At 47.7% G+C, this 18,808-nt stretch overlaps 7 protein-coding genes across 7 annotated transcripts; 3 read left to right on the forward strand and 4 right to left on the reverse strand.

The window, feature by feature from the left end:
• Nucleotides 1–2,074: 2,074 nt before the first annotated feature.
• EV420DRAFT_1580945 (uncharacterized protein) lies at nt 2,075–4,021 on the reverse strand. The gene is made up of 7 exons (XM_060474642.1): nt 3,366–4,021; nt 3,177–3,316; nt 3,041–3,127; nt 2,791–3,015; nt 2,601–2,737; nt 2,471–2,542; nt 2,075–2,419 (listed from the first exon to the last, which is right to left on the reverse strand). Exons 1-7 carry the CDS (start codon nt 3,560–3,562, stop codon nt 2,213–2,215), a joined length of 1,065 nt encoding a protein of 354 aa, XP_060323781.1. The 5' UTR covers nt 3,563–4,021; the 3' UTR covers nt 2,075–2,212.
• EV420DRAFT_1730625 (intradiol ring-cleavage dioxygenase) lies at nt 3,965–5,638 on the reverse strand (the record flags this gene model as incomplete). Its single annotated transcript, XM_060479913.1, has 10 exons — nt 5,291–5,638; nt 5,188–5,225; nt 5,079–5,134; nt 4,987–5,030; nt 4,801–4,927; nt 4,600–4,741; nt 4,469–4,551; nt 4,307–4,409; nt 4,153–4,251; nt 3,965–4,099 (listed from the first exon to the last, which is right to left on the reverse strand). Exons 1-10 carry the CDS (start codon nt 5,448–5,450, stop codon nt 3,965–3,967), a joined length of 987 nt encoding a protein of 328 aa, XP_060323782.1. The 5' UTR covers nt 5,451–5,638.
• Nucleotides 5,639–5,759: 121 nt separating this feature from the next.
• EV420DRAFT_1126490 (catabolic 3-dehydroquinase 1) lies at nt 5,760–6,721 on the reverse strand. The gene is made up of 3 exons (XM_060465952.1): nt 6,214–6,721; nt 5,990–6,160; nt 5,760–5,933 (listed from the first exon to the last, which is right to left on the reverse strand). Exons 1-3 carry the CDS (start codon nt 6,449–6,451, stop codon nt 5,875–5,877), a joined length of 468 nt encoding a protein of 155 aa, XP_060323783.1. The 5' UTR covers nt 6,452–6,721; the 3' UTR covers nt 5,760–5,874.
• A 15-nt stretch (nt 6,722–6,736) lies between these two features.
• Nucleotides 6,737–7,932, reverse strand: EV420DRAFT_1485781 (uncharacterized protein; the record flags this gene model as incomplete). Its single annotated transcript, XM_060470289.1, has 5 exons — nt 6,737–6,967; nt 7,021–7,063; nt 7,119–7,139; nt 7,268–7,386; nt 7,657–7,932. 5 exons carry the CDS (start codon nt 7,930–7,932, stop codon nt 6,737–6,739), a joined length of 690 nt encoding a protein of 229 aa, XP_060323784.1.
• A 121-nt stretch (nt 7,933–8,053) lies between these two features.
• On the forward strand, nt 8,054–9,132 carry EV420DRAFT_1126648 (Pea pathogenicity protein 2). The gene is made up of 4 exons (XM_060465953.1): nt 8,054–8,355; nt 8,407–8,643; nt 8,696–8,725; nt 8,781–9,132. Exons 1-4 carry the CDS (start codon nt 8,228–8,230, stop codon nt 9,070–9,072), a joined length of 687 nt encoding a protein of 228 aa, XP_060323785.1. The 5' UTR covers nt 8,054–8,227; the 3' UTR covers nt 9,073–9,132.
• A 1,049-nt stretch (nt 9,133–10,181) lies between these two features.
• Nucleotides 10,182–12,912, forward strand: EV420DRAFT_1580955 (general substrate transporter). The gene is made up of 13 exons (XM_060474643.1): nt 10,182–10,282; nt 10,337–10,665; nt 10,729–10,857; nt 10,913–11,029; nt 11,081–11,159; nt 11,210–11,300; nt 11,357–11,439; nt 11,490–11,806; nt 11,860–11,933; nt 11,985–12,167; nt 12,219–12,357; nt 12,407–12,509; nt 12,562–12,912. The coding sequence occupies exons 2-13, from the start codon at nt 10,559–10,561 to the stop codon at nt 12,772–12,774; spliced, it is 1,635 nt and encodes a 544-aa protein (XP_060323786.1). The 5' UTR covers nt 10,182–10,282; nt 10,337–10,558; the 3' UTR covers nt 12,775–12,912.
• A 622-nt stretch (nt 12,913–13,534) lies between these two features.
• On the forward strand, nt 13,535–18,778 carry EV420DRAFT_1631617 (uncharacterized protein; the record flags this gene model as incomplete). The annotated part of the gene is made up of 21 exons (XM_060476162.1): nt 13,535–13,618; nt 13,674–13,860; nt 13,915–14,673; nt 14,708–14,760; nt 14,789–14,960; nt 15,014–15,162; nt 15,213–15,402; nt 15,452–15,619; nt 15,673–15,893; nt 15,946–16,190; nt 16,241–16,568; nt 16,627–16,773; nt 16,833–17,000; nt 17,057–17,331; nt 17,383–17,515; nt 17,567–17,786; nt 17,835–17,933; nt 17,983–18,161; nt 18,213–18,446; nt 18,496–18,592; nt 18,627–18,778. 21 exons carry the CDS (start codon nt 13,535–13,537, stop codon nt 18,776–18,778), a joined length of 4,260 nt encoding a protein of 1,419 aa, XP_060323787.1.
• Nucleotides 18,779–18,808: the final 30 nt, after the last annotated feature.

Genomic DNA, 18,808 nt, shown 5'->3' on the forward strand with positions numbered 1-18,808 from the left:
TCAAATACGCCCCTACAAATCCCTAGGCGTAGAACGCTTCTTTACTGTGCGAGTCCCACGGTAATAGACAATTGTTTCAACCTACAGATCTGAGGATTCCTCGGTATAAAGAGGACCCAAGGAGTGTTTGTCTGTGGCTGGACGAGCTTGTTGTGTTGTGTCAACAGCAACGAGGGTCGACACGCCAAAAACATCCGATATGATCGAGATATCTTAACCCATGATGAGTTAGCAAATCACTCCTGACTCTCACATCTGCTGATACAGTGGCTTGCTTCACATTGATCCTCTCGACGGAATCTGTCCAGAAAATCGAGTCGATGCCCTGAAAGAAACTCAGTATGCCAAGTATTACACAGATGGTACGACTTACGACCACTCCTCATGGGTCAAAGACGTCTCTCGGACGAAATTATGGATATGATCAATCTAAGCAAATGCTCACGTCAATCTGTCTATAATATCATCGGAGACACTAACCAAGTTCTTGAAGAGGAACTTCATCCTTTCATTGGTGCCTGTCCAGTGTTGTGAAGTTAGAAACGGCGACTATAACAACTATAATGAAACTTATAGTTGGAAAAGCTGAGATGGACCATCTCCGTGATGGCTTGGATCTCATTGAGCGAAGCTATTTTTTCAGCAGTTTGTGCAGAGGCGATGTTCATGATTGTTCAAGATGAGGATGACAAGAAACGAGCAAGAAGCAGCCATTTCAAAGAACATCCGTTGAGCCATAACAACTAGCTCAGAGTTGTTGCGGTGCCGATGCAGAGTAACAATACTAGCAATTTCTAAGAGGATCGACGCTGTGGACCGCACTAGAACAGAAGACTTAGTAAGTTTATGCTGGGCGGCTGACGGTGCATGAGTGAAATGGACAATATTTGGCCGATATTATACACGAATTGTCAGTCATAATGATGAACATACCTGATGGGTGGGAGAAGAAGCTTGCAGAATCAACCAAACGCGCGTCCCTCACAGATGAAATGGTGTCTGGAACCGGATATCGTGGGGCTTTGCTTTGTAGTTGCCGTTCAACCTCAAATCCTGATTGCATAGTCGATGAATAATATGACTCATTTCGAGAGTGAAAGGTTGCCTACATTGTAATCAGCATTAGTTTATGTATTCTCATCAAACATACTTCTACTTTATTTCTCCTCCGTTTTACCGAACTTCGGGCTCGTAGCGACAAAATCAATAGCGTACTCTGAGAAATAGCAATATACTATTAGCGCTAGCACGAAAGAGGAACTGAAAGGCATACCATATCCTTTAACGCCAAAGCCAACAATAATGGCTGCCGCTTTGTCCGAAAAATATGAATGATGCCTGAACGGTTCTCGCGAATGAACGTTGAACGTTCGTTACGTGAAGTTCAATAAACGGTATTGAAACGCCAAGCAGCGCGTCACGGACCACCTACCGATGTATGAGTAAGACCACCTTAGAACGAATCAGACTACTGGAATATATAAAAGAACTGGCTGACGGCCTACCTGGATTGATGATGATTCCATCAACTGCCCTCATCTTTCGCCTGGTGGATCCTGTCCACGATGGCGCCCTCGTGATTGCTCTGGAAATCGTAGAGCGTCGCATCGCGCTTGTCTGCTATGGCTCTCGTATTCAATACCACGTCGGCAAGTTAGCAGGATACGCATGAAAGAGAATGTCGAACGCACTGCTCGCATTCTGCTCTTCAGAACTAGTAGATTACTCAACGTGTCACAATATCATCTTGCCAAATTTGTTGGGTCCCATAGACCACTTCTGTACGCGTTCCTGGTCGCTAGGGACTGTAAGCTTTGGATGGAGCATTACAAATGCAAAGGGCAATGGTGACGGTGACGGTGGTGAACGAGTTCTGACCTCGCGGATGACCGGACCGATCGTCCGACTTTTCTGTACCCAACCTACGACTCGTTCATGGACAAGCAGCTTATTTCATCCTTTCTTGAGACAACTGAAAGCTGAATATGCTAGGCTCCTTTCTAGCTGTCTGCCGCAGAGGATTGAAGAATTGATCTCCTCACGATTCTTACCAGCTACAGCCGTGGAATTTAACCACCTTTTCTTGTCCAGAGAGTCTAATTCAGAAGGGAGAAACAAGACTCGATCAGCCCAACGGCTTTGATTATATGGGTTACATTGAATTTGCATCGCTCAGAGCAACTAGTCTTGGTATGGAATTGATAGTCTCCATCTATTTCTTCGGCACGGTGCCTGCATCCTTTCCTGCAGCCCTATCCACCTCCTTGTCGTGAACGATGATTTCCTTCATCTCTTCGGCGAATTGTCTTGCAGAATCTTCAATCTCCTTGCTCAGTATCGTTGTATCACTGCCCGCTTCGACTGTAGCGATGCCGCTGTACCACATACGCTGTTGAGCAAGTCCTTGCTCAATCATTGCCTGTCCCAAGAATTCAGGCTACTTTGACCGCGGATAAGAGAATTTTCGTACCTGGACACCGTTAATAACATGCCAGCCGGTAGCTTCTGCGATTTGAAGCATGGGTGTCCTGCGCGGCTTGTACTACCGGAACGTTTTATCAGTACAGATCGAAAATGTACGACGGAGGAGGAAGACTTACAGGCATTTCTAGGAAGATACGTTTTATGGGTAAAGGAAGACCCGACTCGGAGGTAGGTTGTTTGTAAGGAATGGTTGACGCAGCCATGACAGTTGTATATACCATACGTTCTGCATAGGTGACAGGCGCGATGGCAGCTATAAAAACAAGGATGAGATTGAGGTATTTCTGGAGATGCCGGCTAACATACGAATAGCACCAACAGCCATCACGAGGGTATAAGCATCCGGACCGACAAGGTACTTCTCCACATCATCCGGATTCTTCAAGTGAATCAGTCCTCCCTTCTTCGAAAGATGGGGCATTGCTTCCATAACAATGCGCACTTCCTCTGGGTCCCGGTTAATCAGGAAAATCGGGCTGAGTCCCAGCAAAGTAAGAGCATGTGCAGCAGATCGCGTTGTCGCTCCTCCTCCTATTACAAGACCAGCACCCTTGACGGACGGAGAAGGATAACTGTGAAGACAGTTCTTTCCCAGGATATTGGTCACGAAGAGCGTTGAGCAGCGCGTTTCGCACACCGAGGACTGGGAAAAGTAAGCCTTTATCGCGTTGTGGTCAGGTATAGGGACATACTGTCGGTATTCTGCCCGACGAACTTGAATCCATTCTCAGTCCGAACCTTCACTATCGTATTGCACGCGTCCGTAACCTGGGTCTCGGGCGATACTTCGTCAAGATGGGGTATAATGGCCGCCTTGTTGGGCATCGTCACTCTGCAGTTTTTCAGATCAGAGCTCGTTTTACGAAAAGTACCCGACGTACGCGCATCCACCAAACTCGTCACTCTTGATGAACTCTAATACATCGTCTGTTATCTTTGACGTCGGCCACAGTTCATATCTGTTGCCCGACTTCAAGGCGTCAAAGCAGGTATTATGCAGACCGGGGGCAGACGAATGTGCAATGGGGTATCCGAAGAGAGGGAATCGCTTGTTCTGGGGAGCGACTGGGGAGGCCATTGCGGGACAGTAACTGGGGTATGCGATGCGGAGAACGTTTCATTTTATATGTCGGAGGAAAGTTTCTGCACTCCAGGAGAGATTAGGAGATAAACGGAGAATCGGACCAAAAGCCGGTCTTGCCTTTCCTGGTCGTAGTTTAGACTCAGCTCATCATCTCTTCTTTTCTTCTTTTTAACGGCATCGTTCGCCATTGGTATCATTATCAGTGAAGTTAGCTGTCTTTACAACCGTTGAGGAAAACTTAGATAGCCTAGAAAATCAGCTTTACAAGGCGTTAAATTGACAAAGAGAACACGTTCGGCCGTTTCGGCATGAAACCCTTCCAGCGAATTCGTTCCAAGTAATTTGTTCATTTACACAGATATACAGAAAACAACCTACGTCTACCTCGTTATAGGGTTAAGCCTTAGCCTCGGCCTTGATGAGGTCCTGTTCCCTGACAAGCACAAAGTCTCGCTCAAGTTCAAGGTGCGGCTTAGCCTCTTTGAAACCCCGAGCCAGGGTAACAGACGTGTCTGTAATTAGCTTTGGATCCTAGACGCGTTATAAGTGCATGTCCAATGAATTTCAGCATACATCAAACTCACCACAACGAGGGACTGCCTGACGGCAAACGCAGTGTCGATCTCCAAGTATTTATCACCCTTGAGATACAACTGGGTGACGAGTTCCCTGAAGTTGGGTGCCTGAATAAGAAACACGTTTAGTTATGTATACGAGTCATCAGAAAACATGACTTACGACAATCTTGAAATGAAGATGGGCTGGTCTGTGCTTTATAGAGTTCAGAGCGTCAAGCAGATCTTCGATTGGTCCACCCGCATTGAAAGGGTAAGCCAATGGTCTGTTACCTTACGAATCAGCAAAGAGAGAACCTCAAATTTAGAATACGAAAGAACCGACTTGACAGCTCTGAACGCGAATGTACCGTCCTCTCCGGTCGTAAAGCGTCCTCGGCAATCAGGTTTGTCATTGTAATCCGGATACTGTGCGTTTCGTTAGCATGCCATGAGCCACGACGAAGAAGTACCTACCTCCTTATCGTAAACCCCATGCTGATCTGCCTCCCAGACATCCATTACCGCGCCAGCGACTAGGGTTTCCTTGGACGTCCAAAATACGCCCAGACACATACAGATATTCGCCTTTCCCCTCAGAGGCGATAGAATCACCTTTCTTTACTGTTGCAGAAAGTCAGTTACGGTAATTAAGAACAATGTGCTTTCTAAACCCACAGATCTGAGTATTCTCGGTATAGAGAGGGACCCAAAATCGTTTGCTCTGTGGCGTGACGAGGCTTGTTGTTATTCACCAAATCAACGAGGGCTGACACGCCAAAAACATCCGATATGACCATAATATCTACCCGCGACGAGTTAGCAAATCAACCCAACTCTTACTACTGAGAACACGCTGCTTACATCGATCTTCCCGACGGAATCTGTCTAGAAAATCGATCGATGCCCTGAAAGAAACTCAGTATGCCAAGTATTATACAGATAGTACGACTTACGACCACTCCTCATGGGTCAAAGACGTCTCTCGGACGAAATTATGGATATGATCAATCTAAGTAAAGGTTCACGCCGGTCTGGCTATAAAAAGTTATTGAAGAAACCAACCAAGTTCTTAAAGAGGAACTTCATCCTTTCGTCGGTGCCTGTCCAGTGTCGTGAGGTTAGAAGCGGCGACTACTATATATGTAACGACTACAATGAAACTCACAATTGGAAAAGCTGAGATGAACCATCTCTGTGATGGCTTGGACCTCATCGAGCGAAGCAATCTTTTCAGCAGTCTGCGCAGAGGTGATGATCATGGTTGTTGCTTTCGAGGTGAGGATAGTAAGAAATGGGCGAAAAGCAGCCATTTTAAGGGCATCCATTGAACCGTGACACCCAGCTCAGAAGCGTTGGGATGGGGTTCGATGCAGAGCGACAAAGTGAATGACTAGAAGAACGCCACTGTACTACCGCACTGGAGTAAAAGACTTAGTAGGTTTATACTGGGAGCTAGCTCTTGGCCCGATGGCGCGTGAGTGAAATGGACAATATTTAGCCCACATTGTACACGAACTGTCGGTAATAATGACGAACGTACCTAATGGGTAAAGAAGAAGCTTGCAGAACCATCCAACCATGCGGTCACGATTAGGTGGAGTGGCGTCTAGAGCCGGATATAGCAGGGCTATGCTTTGTAGTTGCTGTTCAACCTGTCGAATCTCAAATCTTGATTGCATAGTCGATGAATAATGTGGCTTGTTTCGAGAGTGAGAAGGTTGTTACATTGTAATCAAACATACTTCTACTTTATTTCTCCTTCGTTTTACCGAACTTCGGGCTCGTAACAACAAAATCAATAGCGTACTCTGAGAAGTAGCAAGATACCATTAGCGCTAGCACGAAAGAGGAACCGAAGGCATACCATATCCTTTAACGCCAAAGCCAACAATAATGGCTGCCGCCTTGTCCGAAAAGTATGAATGATGCCTGAACGGTTCTCGCGAGTGAACATTTGTTACGTGAAGTTCAATAAATGGTATTGAAACGCCGAGCAGCGCGTCACGGACCACCACCGATGTATGAGTAAGACCACCTTAAAACGATCAGACTACTGGAATATACAAAAAGAACTGGCTGACGGCCTACCTGGATTGATGATGATTCCATCAACGCCCTCATCTTTCGCCTGGTGGATCCTGTCCACGATGGCGCCCTCGTGATTGCTCTGGAAATCGTAGAGCGTCGCATCGTGCTTGTCTGCTATGGCTCTCGTATTCAACACCACGTCGGCCAGGGTATCGGATCCGTAGATATGAGGCTCACGGGTACCCAAAAGGTTGAGGTTGGGCCCGTTGATGAGCAGAATGGTGCGTTTCGACGACATGGCGGCTGTCGATCTACCTCAAGTTTCCCCACCCTTCAAAGGTGGGGAAATAAAGGTGTGGGAAAACGGCTTCTACTTCGGCATCGGACCCCCGTGTTATGATCGGAGACTTAAATATCGGATTTGACTTAATCCTTTGACCGGACCGGTGGAAAGAATTTGTTCCGTTCTAATTCCGGAAGTTTTTTCTCTCTTACCAGCATGGCACCCGAGGTTCGAACCGTAGAGGTGGGTGGCTGCTGTTGAAGAACCTTGTGAGTGTCCGTTCGAAACTCATGAGCGTTTTTAAAGAACTTCGCAATAGTTTGTTTCAAATTCTACTAAGTCTGTCTGCTTTTGATTAAATCCAACACTGCTGGAGACGTTGAGAGAGGCGCTTCCTGTAGCCAAGTCTCGCACCTTCTGGCGCGCAGCTCGAGCTGGTAGTGGTACGTTTGGGCCAAGCCAGAGTCGCCATTGCTCCAGAAGTTGTAGTCCGAGGACTTCAATACCATCGATTGTCGCCCATCCCCGGGGCTATTATGGCACTAAGTCAGGGAACGCGATGTCAGAGGAAGGGTAAAATATACCTCCGCGATCTCGACTAGCTGTGTGATGCGAGGTTTGAAGCACCTGGATCGCGTTCTCAACCGACGACCTGCTATGTGCTGCAGAAGCGCCCACTCACATATCGAGGAATACACCGGGTCTTTCCGCGGAACAAGTTATCTACCATGGCTCTGGCGGTAACCTCACCTTCAGTAACAGGTGTGTTGTTCGGTATACAACTAGACACTGGTAAGTTCTCCTTACAGCTCTTAGCTCATAGATACTTACCCCACGACATAGAACGGCGCGTCCAAAGTCTTTGCCTGCTCCACGTTCTCGACGACGATAATCTTCTCCTTGGAGTCAGCGAATCTGCCTGCTATCATCTCAGCGACGACCTGCTTGGCCTTTGCAGGATCCCGATTCACCAGATACACGGTTGAACAGTCCAAATAGCCCGTACATAGCGGCATGCGAAGCCCCTCCAGTCCCGATGATCATCCCAGGAAGATTCTTACCTGTCTCGGATACTTCGGACTAGAGCATCACGGATGCCTGCAGCGCTGTGGAGTATGCCAGTAAGCTCGTGCTCGCGAACTGATCATTTAAGCTGACTCGGTATTAGATCCAACGAGTTTTTTGCCGGTTGTCACAGTAATGGTATTAGCGGCGCTCACAATCCGAGCGAGATCGTCGATACTGTCCATATTCGCCATGATAGGCAGTTTCAAAGGCATCATCACCGCGCCGGCGATAAAATCCTCAGCCTTCATCGCCTCGACTACCTTCTCGATGTCGGGCGTCTCGAAGTGCGTGCATTTCCACGGAAGGCCGACGGATTCAGCCACAAAAGTATGAACGCATGGACCGACCGAGTGTGCGATTGGGTACCCAAATAGATGAAGTTTGCGGGGCATCTGCGCGTCGGGATGAGTAATAGTCGGATATGCCATTTGCAGAGAATAGCCAGATGCAGATGATGCAGAGATTGTGGACACCTGACTCCAAGTTGAAGACGAGACGGTGGGAGGTCATTTAAAGAAGAACTGATACGTGGGTTCAAAGGATGAAAGGGGTTCGCGGGAATGCCGATTTGAACACGGACGCGCACCCTGTGTCCATCCGCTCTCAGATCGGATGGATGACGGAGCAGCTACCACGGGCTGTGAGAATTCGCTACGATGGCTATATAAGCACCGGACCATCGTCTCTCACCATGATACCAGAGACCACGTCAAAGTGTGAATCATGCCTGACCTTCATTCTCTACCCGCTGGAACACGCCCTGACCACGCAATACGTAACAACGGGCCGGATGATCTGGCACTGGAGCGATTCAAGCTTAGGGAACTTGCCGAAGGTTGGCCTATGTACCGGTGCGTATCTTGGACTATTCGGTCGTAGTTGGTTTTTGACTTGCGCCGCAGCGATGCCCGGGAGTGGGCGAACTTTCGCTCGCTATTCCATCCTGGTGCTTTCGTGTATACTACGTGGACAGGTCGTATGCCTATAGAAGACTTCATCAAAGCGTCACAAGATGGGATGGACGAGGGTGCGAGTATCATGCATCGCATTCATGGGTCCTCCGTTGATCTCGCCGGCACGCGGGCGGTTGTAAAAATGAAGGCCACGATTACTCAGCGATTTGAGTTGCCTCTCAATGGGTACGAGCTTTTCCTATCTCTTGTCATGTGTACAATACTGACACGGCCGTAGCGCACTGGTAGATGCGGAATCCGACTGTCGGTTAGTGAACCCTTCTCCACATTACATCAGAGCGCAGCTGACAGCGCTATTTTAGTTTTTGTATGTTCTTCGAAAAGGACACCTCTGGGAAGTGGGGGGCACGCTATGTTAGGTGTTTCTATGAGAAGGACAAGCTGATCACTGTTGACCCACGCCACATCCCCGAGATCGATGATGAGAAACTGAAAGTTTTTCCGGTTGGTTATCGGTACTTGGCCTATTGTCAAGAGGCTTGTATGCCAGGGATTAAGGTCAAGAGGGACATGCCAGGCGCGCGCGGCGAGGAGCATGACCAATTACTGAGGCAGGTGAAAGACTGGCTAGATGGAAAGGAGATGGAAGTGTAAAATCTGTAAGTAGATGGATCTATCGATCATGTTTCGTGTCTATCGTTTGTAACGGCTACTTCCAGAATGCTGGAGATAGTACAATTATGAAGTTTCATCCTTGGAAGTCGCATGGTTGAAATGATGAATGTCCCTCGCAGTAGTCATGAGATCGAGCCTGAGGAACAGACAGGAGCCTATATGGGCCTTTACCTTGTCCTCCCTTGTTCCACATACCCTATTCCGAGGAAAAACTCAATGCGCATTTCAAACGGAATGCATTGTCGTTTTTATTTTTGGTTGGGGGGAATATCTGGCACTCTGCCAGCGAAGCGTCGGTTTTTTGAACTGGGAACAGCCTTAAATGGTACGAGCCTAGTAAACAGGCTCACCTGCTACCGCTACTCAATAATCGTTCACTCCGATTGATACCAAATATCGGATTCCACAATGGCACATCCTGACTTGTGTTCTGGGCACGCATACTGAAGGCTGAGGGGGGAATAGTGTTTGTATTATCAAGTATTACGCATTAGTATTCGTAGTCGTGTATAGACCTGGTCGGTAACGTTCGATGATGACGCTTGTGGATGTGGCCGACAACCAAGAGTAGGTAGATCTGACGGAAAAAAGTAACGGAATTCAAATAATACGTACCTCAAACATGTTGCGGCTCCGTGGGCAAAGATCTTCTTTCTAGGAGGCTAATATGGCGGACATATAGGAACAACGTCGCGTACAAACTCCTAGATATCCAACCCCATGACCTTCGTTCGCCTTAAAGTAATATAAAATCTTGTTGAGCAAGTAGGTTGGATTTCTTTCTACTTTCCGACCCACTTTTCTGCGAGCAAACTATTTGTTAAGGGGACAGGACCTCGCGGTCATGATAATAGTCACTCCTATTTGCTATTGGGTCCTGCAGTGGCGCTGGTTCTGGAGCAAAAAAATCATCCTGGTGACCACGCTGGTTCTCTGACCCTCACCGCAGCTAAATCATTTTCACTAAGTCGCAACCCAGGCATTCCGAGTCCATTCTCGACAACATCTTTGCTAAATCCACCTCCTTCGTGTATTCGCGGGGCTCCATCCGGTAGTTACATCAGCGGCGCCAGAGCGGATTTGAACTCTTCCACGATCAACGTCATGCTAAAAATGTTTTACCATTACTGGCACCTTAACGGCCTTAACCCCCAGGAAGAGGAAAGCTCGCAGCATCATTGGTTCCCTGGTGCGTCGGGGGAATGTGTATTTCATTGCTGTAACAATAACCGAGGTCCGATAGGCCATCTCTGACATCAAATGAAGGTCCTCCAATCACATTGCCTTCTATTGGGAAAAACCGTCTCCCGTTTCTCCTTCTCAAATTCATCATCAACCCCACCCCCGTCTTTGCGGGGTGCGTAGCACGTGGAAGGCATCAGTCAGTTACAAAAAGAAACGGCAGCTGAATCACTGCGTTTTCTTCATCCCACGTCTCACCCTCCCCGCTTCGCTCTTCTCAGCTATGGCCAAGCTCGCTCGTGTCGAAGACAGACCAACGCCGCCAGAAGCATACTCCTGGCGAGTGTACGTCAATGCTCTGATTGCTACCTTTGCGGCCATTATGATTGGGTTGGTCTTCGTCCCTTTTTCCCGTATCGTTGAATCTGACCCTTTTCTTTTTCTTCGCGGCAGATACGACTCGGCCTTCATTGGCACGTCTATATCGTTGACCTCGTTCAAGACAGAGTTCGACCTCCTTGACAAGTCAACGCCCGAGCTGGACTTGATTTCCGCCAACATCGTCTCCATGTACCAAGCAGGGTATGCCGGACTTTATCGGACTATTTCTCCGAAGTTCTGACTTTTTTTCATCCAGGTGCTTTTTCGGCGCTATCTTCGGTTATCCTATTGGTTATTTTTATGGACGCAAATTTGGATTGATGATCACCGGGGCGGTTTTCTGCGTCGGCGCGGCCTTGCAGGTCGTTGCATCGTAAGAGTAAACCCTCTTCCCTCATCTATCGCTCGCTAACGTATTACACAGATCCCATACCGGACTTGGAATTATGTACGCTGGACGAGTCATTGTCGGTCTGGCTATTGGAGTTGCATCTAATCTGGCGGTATGTATCCACCTGTGAAACGTCGAATATACTCTTAAACGATGTCACAGCCTATATATGTGGCCGAAATTTCTCCTCCTGCTATTCGTGGACGTCTTGTCGGTTTGTATGAGATGTGCTGGCAAATCGGAGGTGTCATTGGTACGTTTCGATCATTTGGAGTTGTTATATCACTAGGGTTAATCCAATTTCGACAGGTTTCTGGATTAATTATGGCGTCACGGAGCACATTGCCCCCAGCCACAAACAGTGGATCATTGCATTTGCCGTGCAGCTTATTGTAAGTCATCCAAGCCCCAAAGCCATGCACGAACTAAAATTTCCCTATAGCCCGGAGGATTGTTATTAATTGGGACTCCCTTAATGACTGAATCGCCTCGCTTCCTTGTCACTCGTGATCGCAATGGGCAGGCGTTGAGAAATCTCAGCTATCTACGCAATCTCCCTCATGATGCACCCTACATCGTTCAAGAGTTCAGCGAGATCGAAGCAGCGGTTGCACACGAACGAAGTTTGGCCGGAGCAGGGTTCTTTGGGCCAGTCAGGACTGTAATGGCAGACGTGAAGCTGATTCAGCGACTTCTCCTTGGAATCAGTCTTTTTGCATGGCAGAACGCCACCGGTATCAACGCAATCAACTACTATTCGTGCGTGTCTATTATTACTGGATGAAACTTGCGCTGATTTTATTCGATACCAGCCCGACTATCTTCAAATCAATCGGAATTACCGGATCAAGTACCTCACTTCTGACCACCGGTGTCTACGGTCTCAGTACGTCCTTATCGTTTCTTTTTTATGCTTCATTTTGACCCCGAATTACAGTTAAACTTGTTTGCGCAATGATCTGGTTGCTCTACCTCGTTGATCAGTTGGGCCGCCGTATTCTGCTAATCATCGGTTCCGCGGGTGGTGCGGTATGCATGTATTATATCGGAGCGTATATTGCTGTTGCCGACCCACAATCGAGTTCGACACATACTGTTGATGCTGGAGGGAAAAGTGCCGGTAAGTCAGGGACCTCCATCAACGAGATAATGTCTCATTCTGTCTCTCCAGTTGCTTTCTTTTACCTTTGGACCATCTTCTACTCTCCAAGCTGGAACGGCACTCCTTGGGTCGTTGGCGCTGAAATCTTTCCCCAACATGTTCGCACGTTCACCCAAGCGTGCATGGCTGCAGGGAACTGGCTGTTTGCGTGAGTACTATGTTTTCCATGTAAATGAGAAGTTAACACATACCATCAGTTTCCTCATTGCGCGATTCACGCCTCAAATGTTCACTTCGATGGGCTACGGTGTATATCTCTTCTTCGCCAGCTTGATGGTGATATCCATCTTCTACATTTTCGTAAGTATCCTTCTCTTCCACCATCTGGCTTGTCGGACTGACAATCCCGCAGTTCCTTCTACCCGAGACGAAGCAAGTACCGCTTGAGCGCATGGACGAATTATTCGCTCCTGATGTCAAGGCTTGGAATGCCCACGCAATTGTCACCGGACGTATGAAAGACCATTACTACGAAGCGGAGCAGGGAAAAGTACACCGGGACCGGTTATCCCCGGAATTAAAGAGTGAGGAAGAGCAGGTGGAACGGGTGACGCTCTCAGGATGATCACCTCACTACCGTCTCAGTCTACCTGTCCAATGACCTCAAATGTAGTATTATCATTACTTATTGTAGAATTCAATCAACACGCTCCACTTTTTTGACGTAGGACACAAGGAATATCAGGATTCATTTGACGACTCGTTCCTTGCGCGACTGTCGCGTGAGAATCCTCAAGATCGGACTGCTAGCACTAGTTAATCTATGTAAGCAAATTTCCCAGACTACCTTCCTTCAGCGGTGATCGCTAGGATGTATACTTAAAGTGGTTCTGGATCGTCCAATAATAGATCATGATGCTCAGAATGATTCACTGGGAAACAGGTACTCAGTCAATGATTCCCAAGAGCCGATTGGTAACTTCGAAGCAGCCTTCGCTAGCTTATTCCCACCTGTCTGAGACTATTTCCAGTCATCGGCAAGCCTTTCTTCAGCTTTCTGGGCGGAAATACTAGTGCCCTAAGTACTATGCCCATGAACCTACTATGGTGCCATTCTTCTCAAGTTACCTCCCGATGGCACACTGTGATGATATGTAACGAGTTCCACAAGATAGCAATATCATGCACAAATGTACAGTAAATTACACTGTACTTGTAACTTGTCCGGTGACGGAAAGAGTTCAAGACGCGTCGGTATCTGCCGCTTTTTGCCGAGTACAAACACGTGTAGGCGTCACACAGTGCAATGTAACGTCACACCCTTACAGTGGCTTTCTGACAGCAACATCTACCTACTACACCGCCACCCTTCTTCGCTCTTCTCGATGTCCTCACGCGGCAAAAAGTCAAAATTAGAGGCTTTGGCTGAATTGAAACGTGCCAGGGCGGGCGGAACACGTAAACTCAAGGTAAGCCAAGTCCATGACCCTAAAAACAGACGCGTCGAACACCAGACACTAACAGGAGGAAGACGTTCAAATTTACGACGAAGTATCAGAAGACCAATACAATAGCATTGTCAAGGGCCGTTTACAGAGAGACGACTTTGTTGTCGATGATGGCGTGGACGGTTACATGGACAATGGCATGGACGACTGGGCAGAAGCGGAGGCATACGACTCGGATGAGGACATGCAGTTAGACAGAAAAGGTGCTGTCAACTGCTTGGCTCTCAGTATCTCGCGTCTGACGCGTGTCCGTACAGCGAAAAAGAAATTGGTCAAGCCGGATACCAAGAAAACCAAAGCCAGACCTAGGCCACCCTCACCGACCCCCATTGCACCAACAATCAGTGCATACCGGCCAAAGGTTTCGAAAGATGAAGAAGATAGCTTCATGGCTTCTCTTTTGGGGGACATGGATGCGGAGCCCATCCCTGCCGTTCCCAAATCGCGAAAACGCAAGACGTCTCCTTCATATGACTATGACAACAACTCTTCTCCAGTACCCTATCGTGACCATGAATCATACGCCGACACCTCCTCAGACGGTCCCATGGATAGCCCTTTCCCCGATACCCCGAGCGACGACCTAATTTTCAGCCCCAAGAAAAAGGTTAAGACCGACGTCGCAGGGATGACACCAGCTACTCAACGTCTTTCTCGGATGAACGTGGTGTCGAGCTCTGACGTGGACATTCCGGATGACTTCGACTTCGACATGGACGCATTTGATCAAATGGACGATGACATTGATGATGATTTCAAGCCGGTCAAGAAAGAGCCCGTGGTTGCATCCCTGCCCAAGAAAGAGGAAGCAGATGCCCTACCATCGTGGCTTTCAGTTTATGATTCTCTTGCCATCGCCGAATCTGACACGCTGGGTCCTTTAGAGTCTTCTTCATCCGCCGCCAGCAGCAGCAAAATCGCAGCCCTGGAACCAGATGGTTCCCTGCGGTTCTTCTGGCTTGACTACCTTGAACACGAAGGAAAATTATACTTCATCGGCAAAGCTAAAGGACAAGGTCACAGGTGTATGGGTGTCTTGTTGTGTCACAGTTGAAGCGCTGGAGCGCAATCTCTTCGTTCTACCACGAGATAAACGCGTAGAAGTTGACGACTGAAAACAATATGTATGAGACCGACGAAGTCCCTTCACTGCAGGATGTATACCGCGACTTCGACGCGATTCGAAAGAAGGTTGGTATCAAGAGCTTTAAAGGCAAGTTTGTCAAACGAAAGTACGCGTTTGGTGAGACGGACGTGCCTCGGGAAGAACGTCAGTGGATGAAAGTAATATATGGTTTTGATCGTAGGTCTCCTTTATTGTTCTAAGTCACATCAATCACTCAATACCAATGTCAGAACCACAACTACCAAACACGCTCAACAGCCCCAACATCTCAAAGATCTTCGGGACAAATACTAGTGCTTTTGAGCTCCTCGTGCTCAAGAGGAAGATTATGGGTCCGTGCTGGATTCAAATCAAGAACCCAAAGATCGACAATCAGGGGGTGGGTGCACTTTCCTTTTCATTTGTCTTGCAACTTATGCATATTCACAGATATCCTGGTGCAAACTGGAGGTCACAGTATCAGACCCAAAGGATTTCAATCCCTTCTCAGATTCTGATCCCAGCGTACCGAAGGACACTCCACCATTGACAGTCATGAGCTTGAGCGTTCGAACAATTGTCAATCACGCTGAGAATATGAGGGAAGTTGTCTGCGCGACCGCAAGAATATGGCATAACAGTCAGTCTTCCTCGTTTTCAGTGATACTTGCTTTATTGACAAGGAACAGTGGCTATTGATGACCCGAAACCACCGGAGCAGTTGCCATGTACCGTTCAAACTTTTGTACGCCCTCTCGATCGTTTCCCACCAAACTTCGAAACTCGGGCAAAGGCACATGGCAAAGGTCAAATATCAACTGCGAAGAACGAACGCATGCTCCTCAGCAGTCTGTTGGGTATACACATTCACCCGCTGGAGAATGCCCCTTATTGACATGCTCTCTCATAGTGGCGTTGCATAAAGCTGACCCGGACGTCATTGTTGGCCACGAGTTTTTGGGTTCTTCATTAGATGTCTTTTTGCATCGTATGAAAGGTCTCAAAGTGGACCACTGGTCTAGACTGGGGCGATTCAGGCGATCTAAATGGCCCAACATTGGGAAACAAGGGTCGAACATCAAGTTCCTTTCTGGACGCATGCTTTGTGATCTCGCTAGTGACGGTGCAAAGGTTTATCATTAACTCTTTGACTGCCTTGTTTTTCTAAACAGTTTGTTTGTAGAGCATGATTGCTTCAACTACCTGGTCTCTAACCGAAATGTGTAAAACGCACCTGAAAAGTGACCGACAAGACATCGACCCCGACGATACTGCGAGCTACCTTGACAGCACTGTCAGCGGCCCCGAGAGACTCATGACCTTCGTTCAGCACTGCGAACTGGACGCACATTACCATATGGCTATTGCCTCCAAAGTGCAGATACTACCTTTAACGAAACAATTGACTAATCTCGCGGGAAATTCTTGGTATGTTCGCTGTCATCTTCAGCTCCGTCGTTTTCTCACACCGACTATAGGAACAAGACTCTGAACGGTGGACGTGCCGAACGAAACGAATACATTCTGTTGCACGAGTTCCATAGGCTCAAGTACATATGTCCCGATAAATCTTGGGGTAAGAAGAGCAAGCCCGAGAAGAAGTCCGAGAACGAGGAAGCCGATGGCGACGGGAAACCTAGCAAATCGAAGAGGGACAAGTATAAGGGTGGCTTGGTCTTCGAGCCTAAGCGTGGCCTTTGGGATAAGTTCATCCTGGTCATGGACTTCAACTCCTTGTATCCCAGTATTATTCAAGAGTATAACATCGATTTCACAACTGTCGATTCAATCGATAACGAGCACGAGGTTTGCTTATGCTTTCTTTCATTCGCTATGTTTCTGGCTGACACGTGGCTTTCTGTAGAACGAAGAAGAGCATATTCTTGAGCCGCCTGGTTCATCAGTCTCGCAGGGTGTTCTCCCTCGACTTATTGCTACCCTTGTCAACAGGCGGCGCCAGGTCAAATCTCTTATGAAGGATAAAACCGCAACGCCTGCGCAGCTGCTGCAGGTAATATCAGTCGCTGCGTTTTAGTTGAATATCTCGTTCTGACCCGTTTATTGCCATAGTACGATATCAAACAGCAAGCTCTCAAACTCACCGCTAACAGTATGTATGGCTGTCTAGGCTTCGAGTATTCGAGGTTCTACGCTCGTCCTTTGGCCGCTTTAACAACGTTCAAGGGACGAGAAATTCTGACGCATACGAAGGAGCTAGCAGAAAGCATGCAGCTTGATGTCAGTCTTTCATCCGTTCGCTTCTTTCTGGTTGGCTTAGCCATACGATATTTTAGGTTGTTTACGGTGATACTGATTCGGTCTTTGTGAACTCTAACGTCACCGAACTATCGGAAGCCCTCAAGATTGCCGCTGAGTTCAAGAAGGCTGTCAACGACCGGTACAAGCTGTTGGAAATCGATTTAGATGGCATATTCCAGCGACTGCTGCTTTTGCAAAAGAAGAAGTATGCAGCTATCAAGGTCGAGGATGGTACTAGGACGTCGACGGAAGTGAAGGGTCTCGATATGAAGCGTCGAGAATACTGTGCACTTTCAAAAAACGTTTCGCAGTAAGTGATATCATTTTCTGATGATCGTGCTCATGCTCACGGCAATGTTAGGTACATATTGGAACAGATTCTATCTGGCGAAGCGACCGAAATCGTGGTGGAACAAATACATGAATATTTGACAACCATTGGGAAGAATGTCAGGGAAGACAAGGTCAAACTCGACGACTTTATCATTTTTAAGGTCTGTACTGTGTCTTTTTCGCATGAAGTGCCTCTCATCAGTGCTCCACAGCGACTCGGTAAAAATCCGGAAGAATACCCGAAAGCTCATGGGCTACCACACGTTCAGGTCGCTATGAAAATGAAGACGAGGGGTGGGTCGGCAAGGGCAGGAGATGTAATCCCTTACATTTTCTGCCTGGCTGAAGGGGAGGAGTCGGCGAAAACTGGCCAGGCTGATCGTGCTAGGCATCCCGACGAACTTCGAAAGGCTGGATCGGAGCTCAAGATAGGTGAGTTGTGGGCACACATTGATCCCTATATATTACTGACATCTCCAGATTATGAATATTATCTTTCCCAACAGATTCTTCCTCCCATAGAACGGCTATGTGATCCTATCGAAGGAACGGATCGAACACGATTAGCGGAGTGCCTGGGTAAATTTATTATATCCATCCGATACAAACGATGCTCACTCGTCGTCAGGTCTGGATCCTTCGCGCTACCGAACTGCTATATCTAGTAGCTTCTCAGAGGAGCGTGCATTTGCTTCTCTGGATTCACGGATATCAGATGCAGAGCGGTTCAAGGATGCCGCCCCCTTCATTGTGCGGTGTCCTGCCTGTAGAGGAGAACTTGCGTTCGCCCCGCTCAATGACCGGGAAGTACGTATGATTGATGTATAACGGATGACCAGCTGCTGATGTGACATTTAGTCGTCAATCGTTCACGCTCATGGTACTGCGTGTCTCAGTCCAACCTGTCAGAAACCGATACCCTCAGGAAGCCTCCAGCTGCAACTTGAAGTCCAGATTAGGGGACACATCTCAACGTATTACGAAGGCTGGACCGTGTGCGATGATGCTACTTGTGGTAATCGGACACGTATGATGGGGGTATATGGTCGAAGGTGTCTCAAACACGGATGCCGAGGAACAGTCGCGTTTGAGGTTCGTCCCTGTCGTATGAACCACCGCCTAGCATTAACAGTTCTCCTAGTATTCCGATGCTCAGTTGTATGATCAACTTCGTTACTTCTCCTCCCTTTTCGATGGAGAACGTGCTGCCAAAGCGGCAATGGGAACAAGCTCCGAAGGTATGTGATGTTCACTAGCTTTAGTATTGCTAAGTTTTATCATCAATCACAGAAGAAGTTTCTGTTCTTGTATCGCAACAGGCAGACCTTTTGAAGACCATGTTGAATTGTGTGGATAAATACCTAGATCAATGTGGTCGCCGGTGGGTGGAAATGGGTACGCTGTTTTCTATGATGAAAATATAAGTCTTCCTATATTTACAATGGTCGCTTTGT

Source organism: Desarmillaria tabescens (genome assembly GCF_030435595.1).
Source record: "Desarmillaria tabescens strain CCBAS 213 chromosome Unknown EV420scaffold_73, whole genome shotgun sequence".
Taxonomy (NCBI): Eukaryota; Fungi; Basidiomycota; class Agaricomycetes; order Agaricales; family Physalacriaceae; genus Desarmillaria; species Desarmillaria tabescens.

Bases quoted from the DNA above. Each gene is read 5' to 3' on its own strand.
- EV420DRAFT_1126648 (XM_060465953.1), top strand. From the start codon at position 8,228: ATGCCTGACCTTCATTCTCTACCCGCTGGAACACGCCCTGACCACGCA. The intron at 8,356-8,406 runs GTGCGTATCTTG...CTTGCGCCGCAG, and splicing joins GAAGGTTGGCCTATGTACCG to CGATGCCCGGGAGTGGGCGA. The intron at 8,644-8,695 runs GTACGAGCTTTT...ACACGGCCGTAG, and splicing joins TTTGAGTTGCCTCTCAATGG to CGCACTGGTAGATGCGGAAT.
- EV420DRAFT_1580945 (XM_060474642.1), bottom strand. From the start codon at position 3,562: ATGGCCTCCCCAGTCGCTCCCCAGAACAAGCGATTCCCTCTCTTCGGA. The intron at 3,016-3,040 runs GTCAAGGGTGCT...GTCTTGTAATAG, and splicing joins ACAGTTATCCTTCTCCGTCC to GAGGAGGAGCGACAACGCGA. The intron at 2,420-2,470 runs GTACGAAAATTC...TTCTTGGGACAG, and splicing joins ATGTTATTAACGGTGTCCAG to GCAATGATTGAGCAAGGACT.
- EV420DRAFT_1126490 (XM_060465952.1), bottom strand. From the start codon at position 6,451: ATGTCGTCGAAACGCACCATTCTGCTCATCAACGGGCCCAACCTCAAC. The intron at 6,161-6,213 runs GTAGGCCGTCAG...GATCGTTTTAAG, and splicing joins TGGAATCATCATCAATCCAG to GTGGTCTTACTCATACATCG. The intron at 5,934-5,989 runs GTATGCCTTCGG...GCTACTTCTCAG, and splicing joins CTTTGGCGTTAAAGGATATG to AGTACGCTATTGATTTTGTT.
- EV420DRAFT_1580955 (XM_060474643.1), top strand. From the start codon at position 10,559: ATGGCCAAGCTCGCTCGTGTCGAAGACAGACCAACGCCGCCAGAAGCA. The intron at 10,666-10,728 runs GTTGGTCTTCGT...TCTTCGCGGCAG, and splicing joins TTTGCGGCCATTATGATTGG to ATACGACTCGGCCTTCATTG. The intron at 12,510-12,561 runs GTAAGTATCCTT...ACAATCCCGCAG, and splicing joins TATCCATCTTCTACATTTTC to TTCCTTCTACCCGAGACGAA.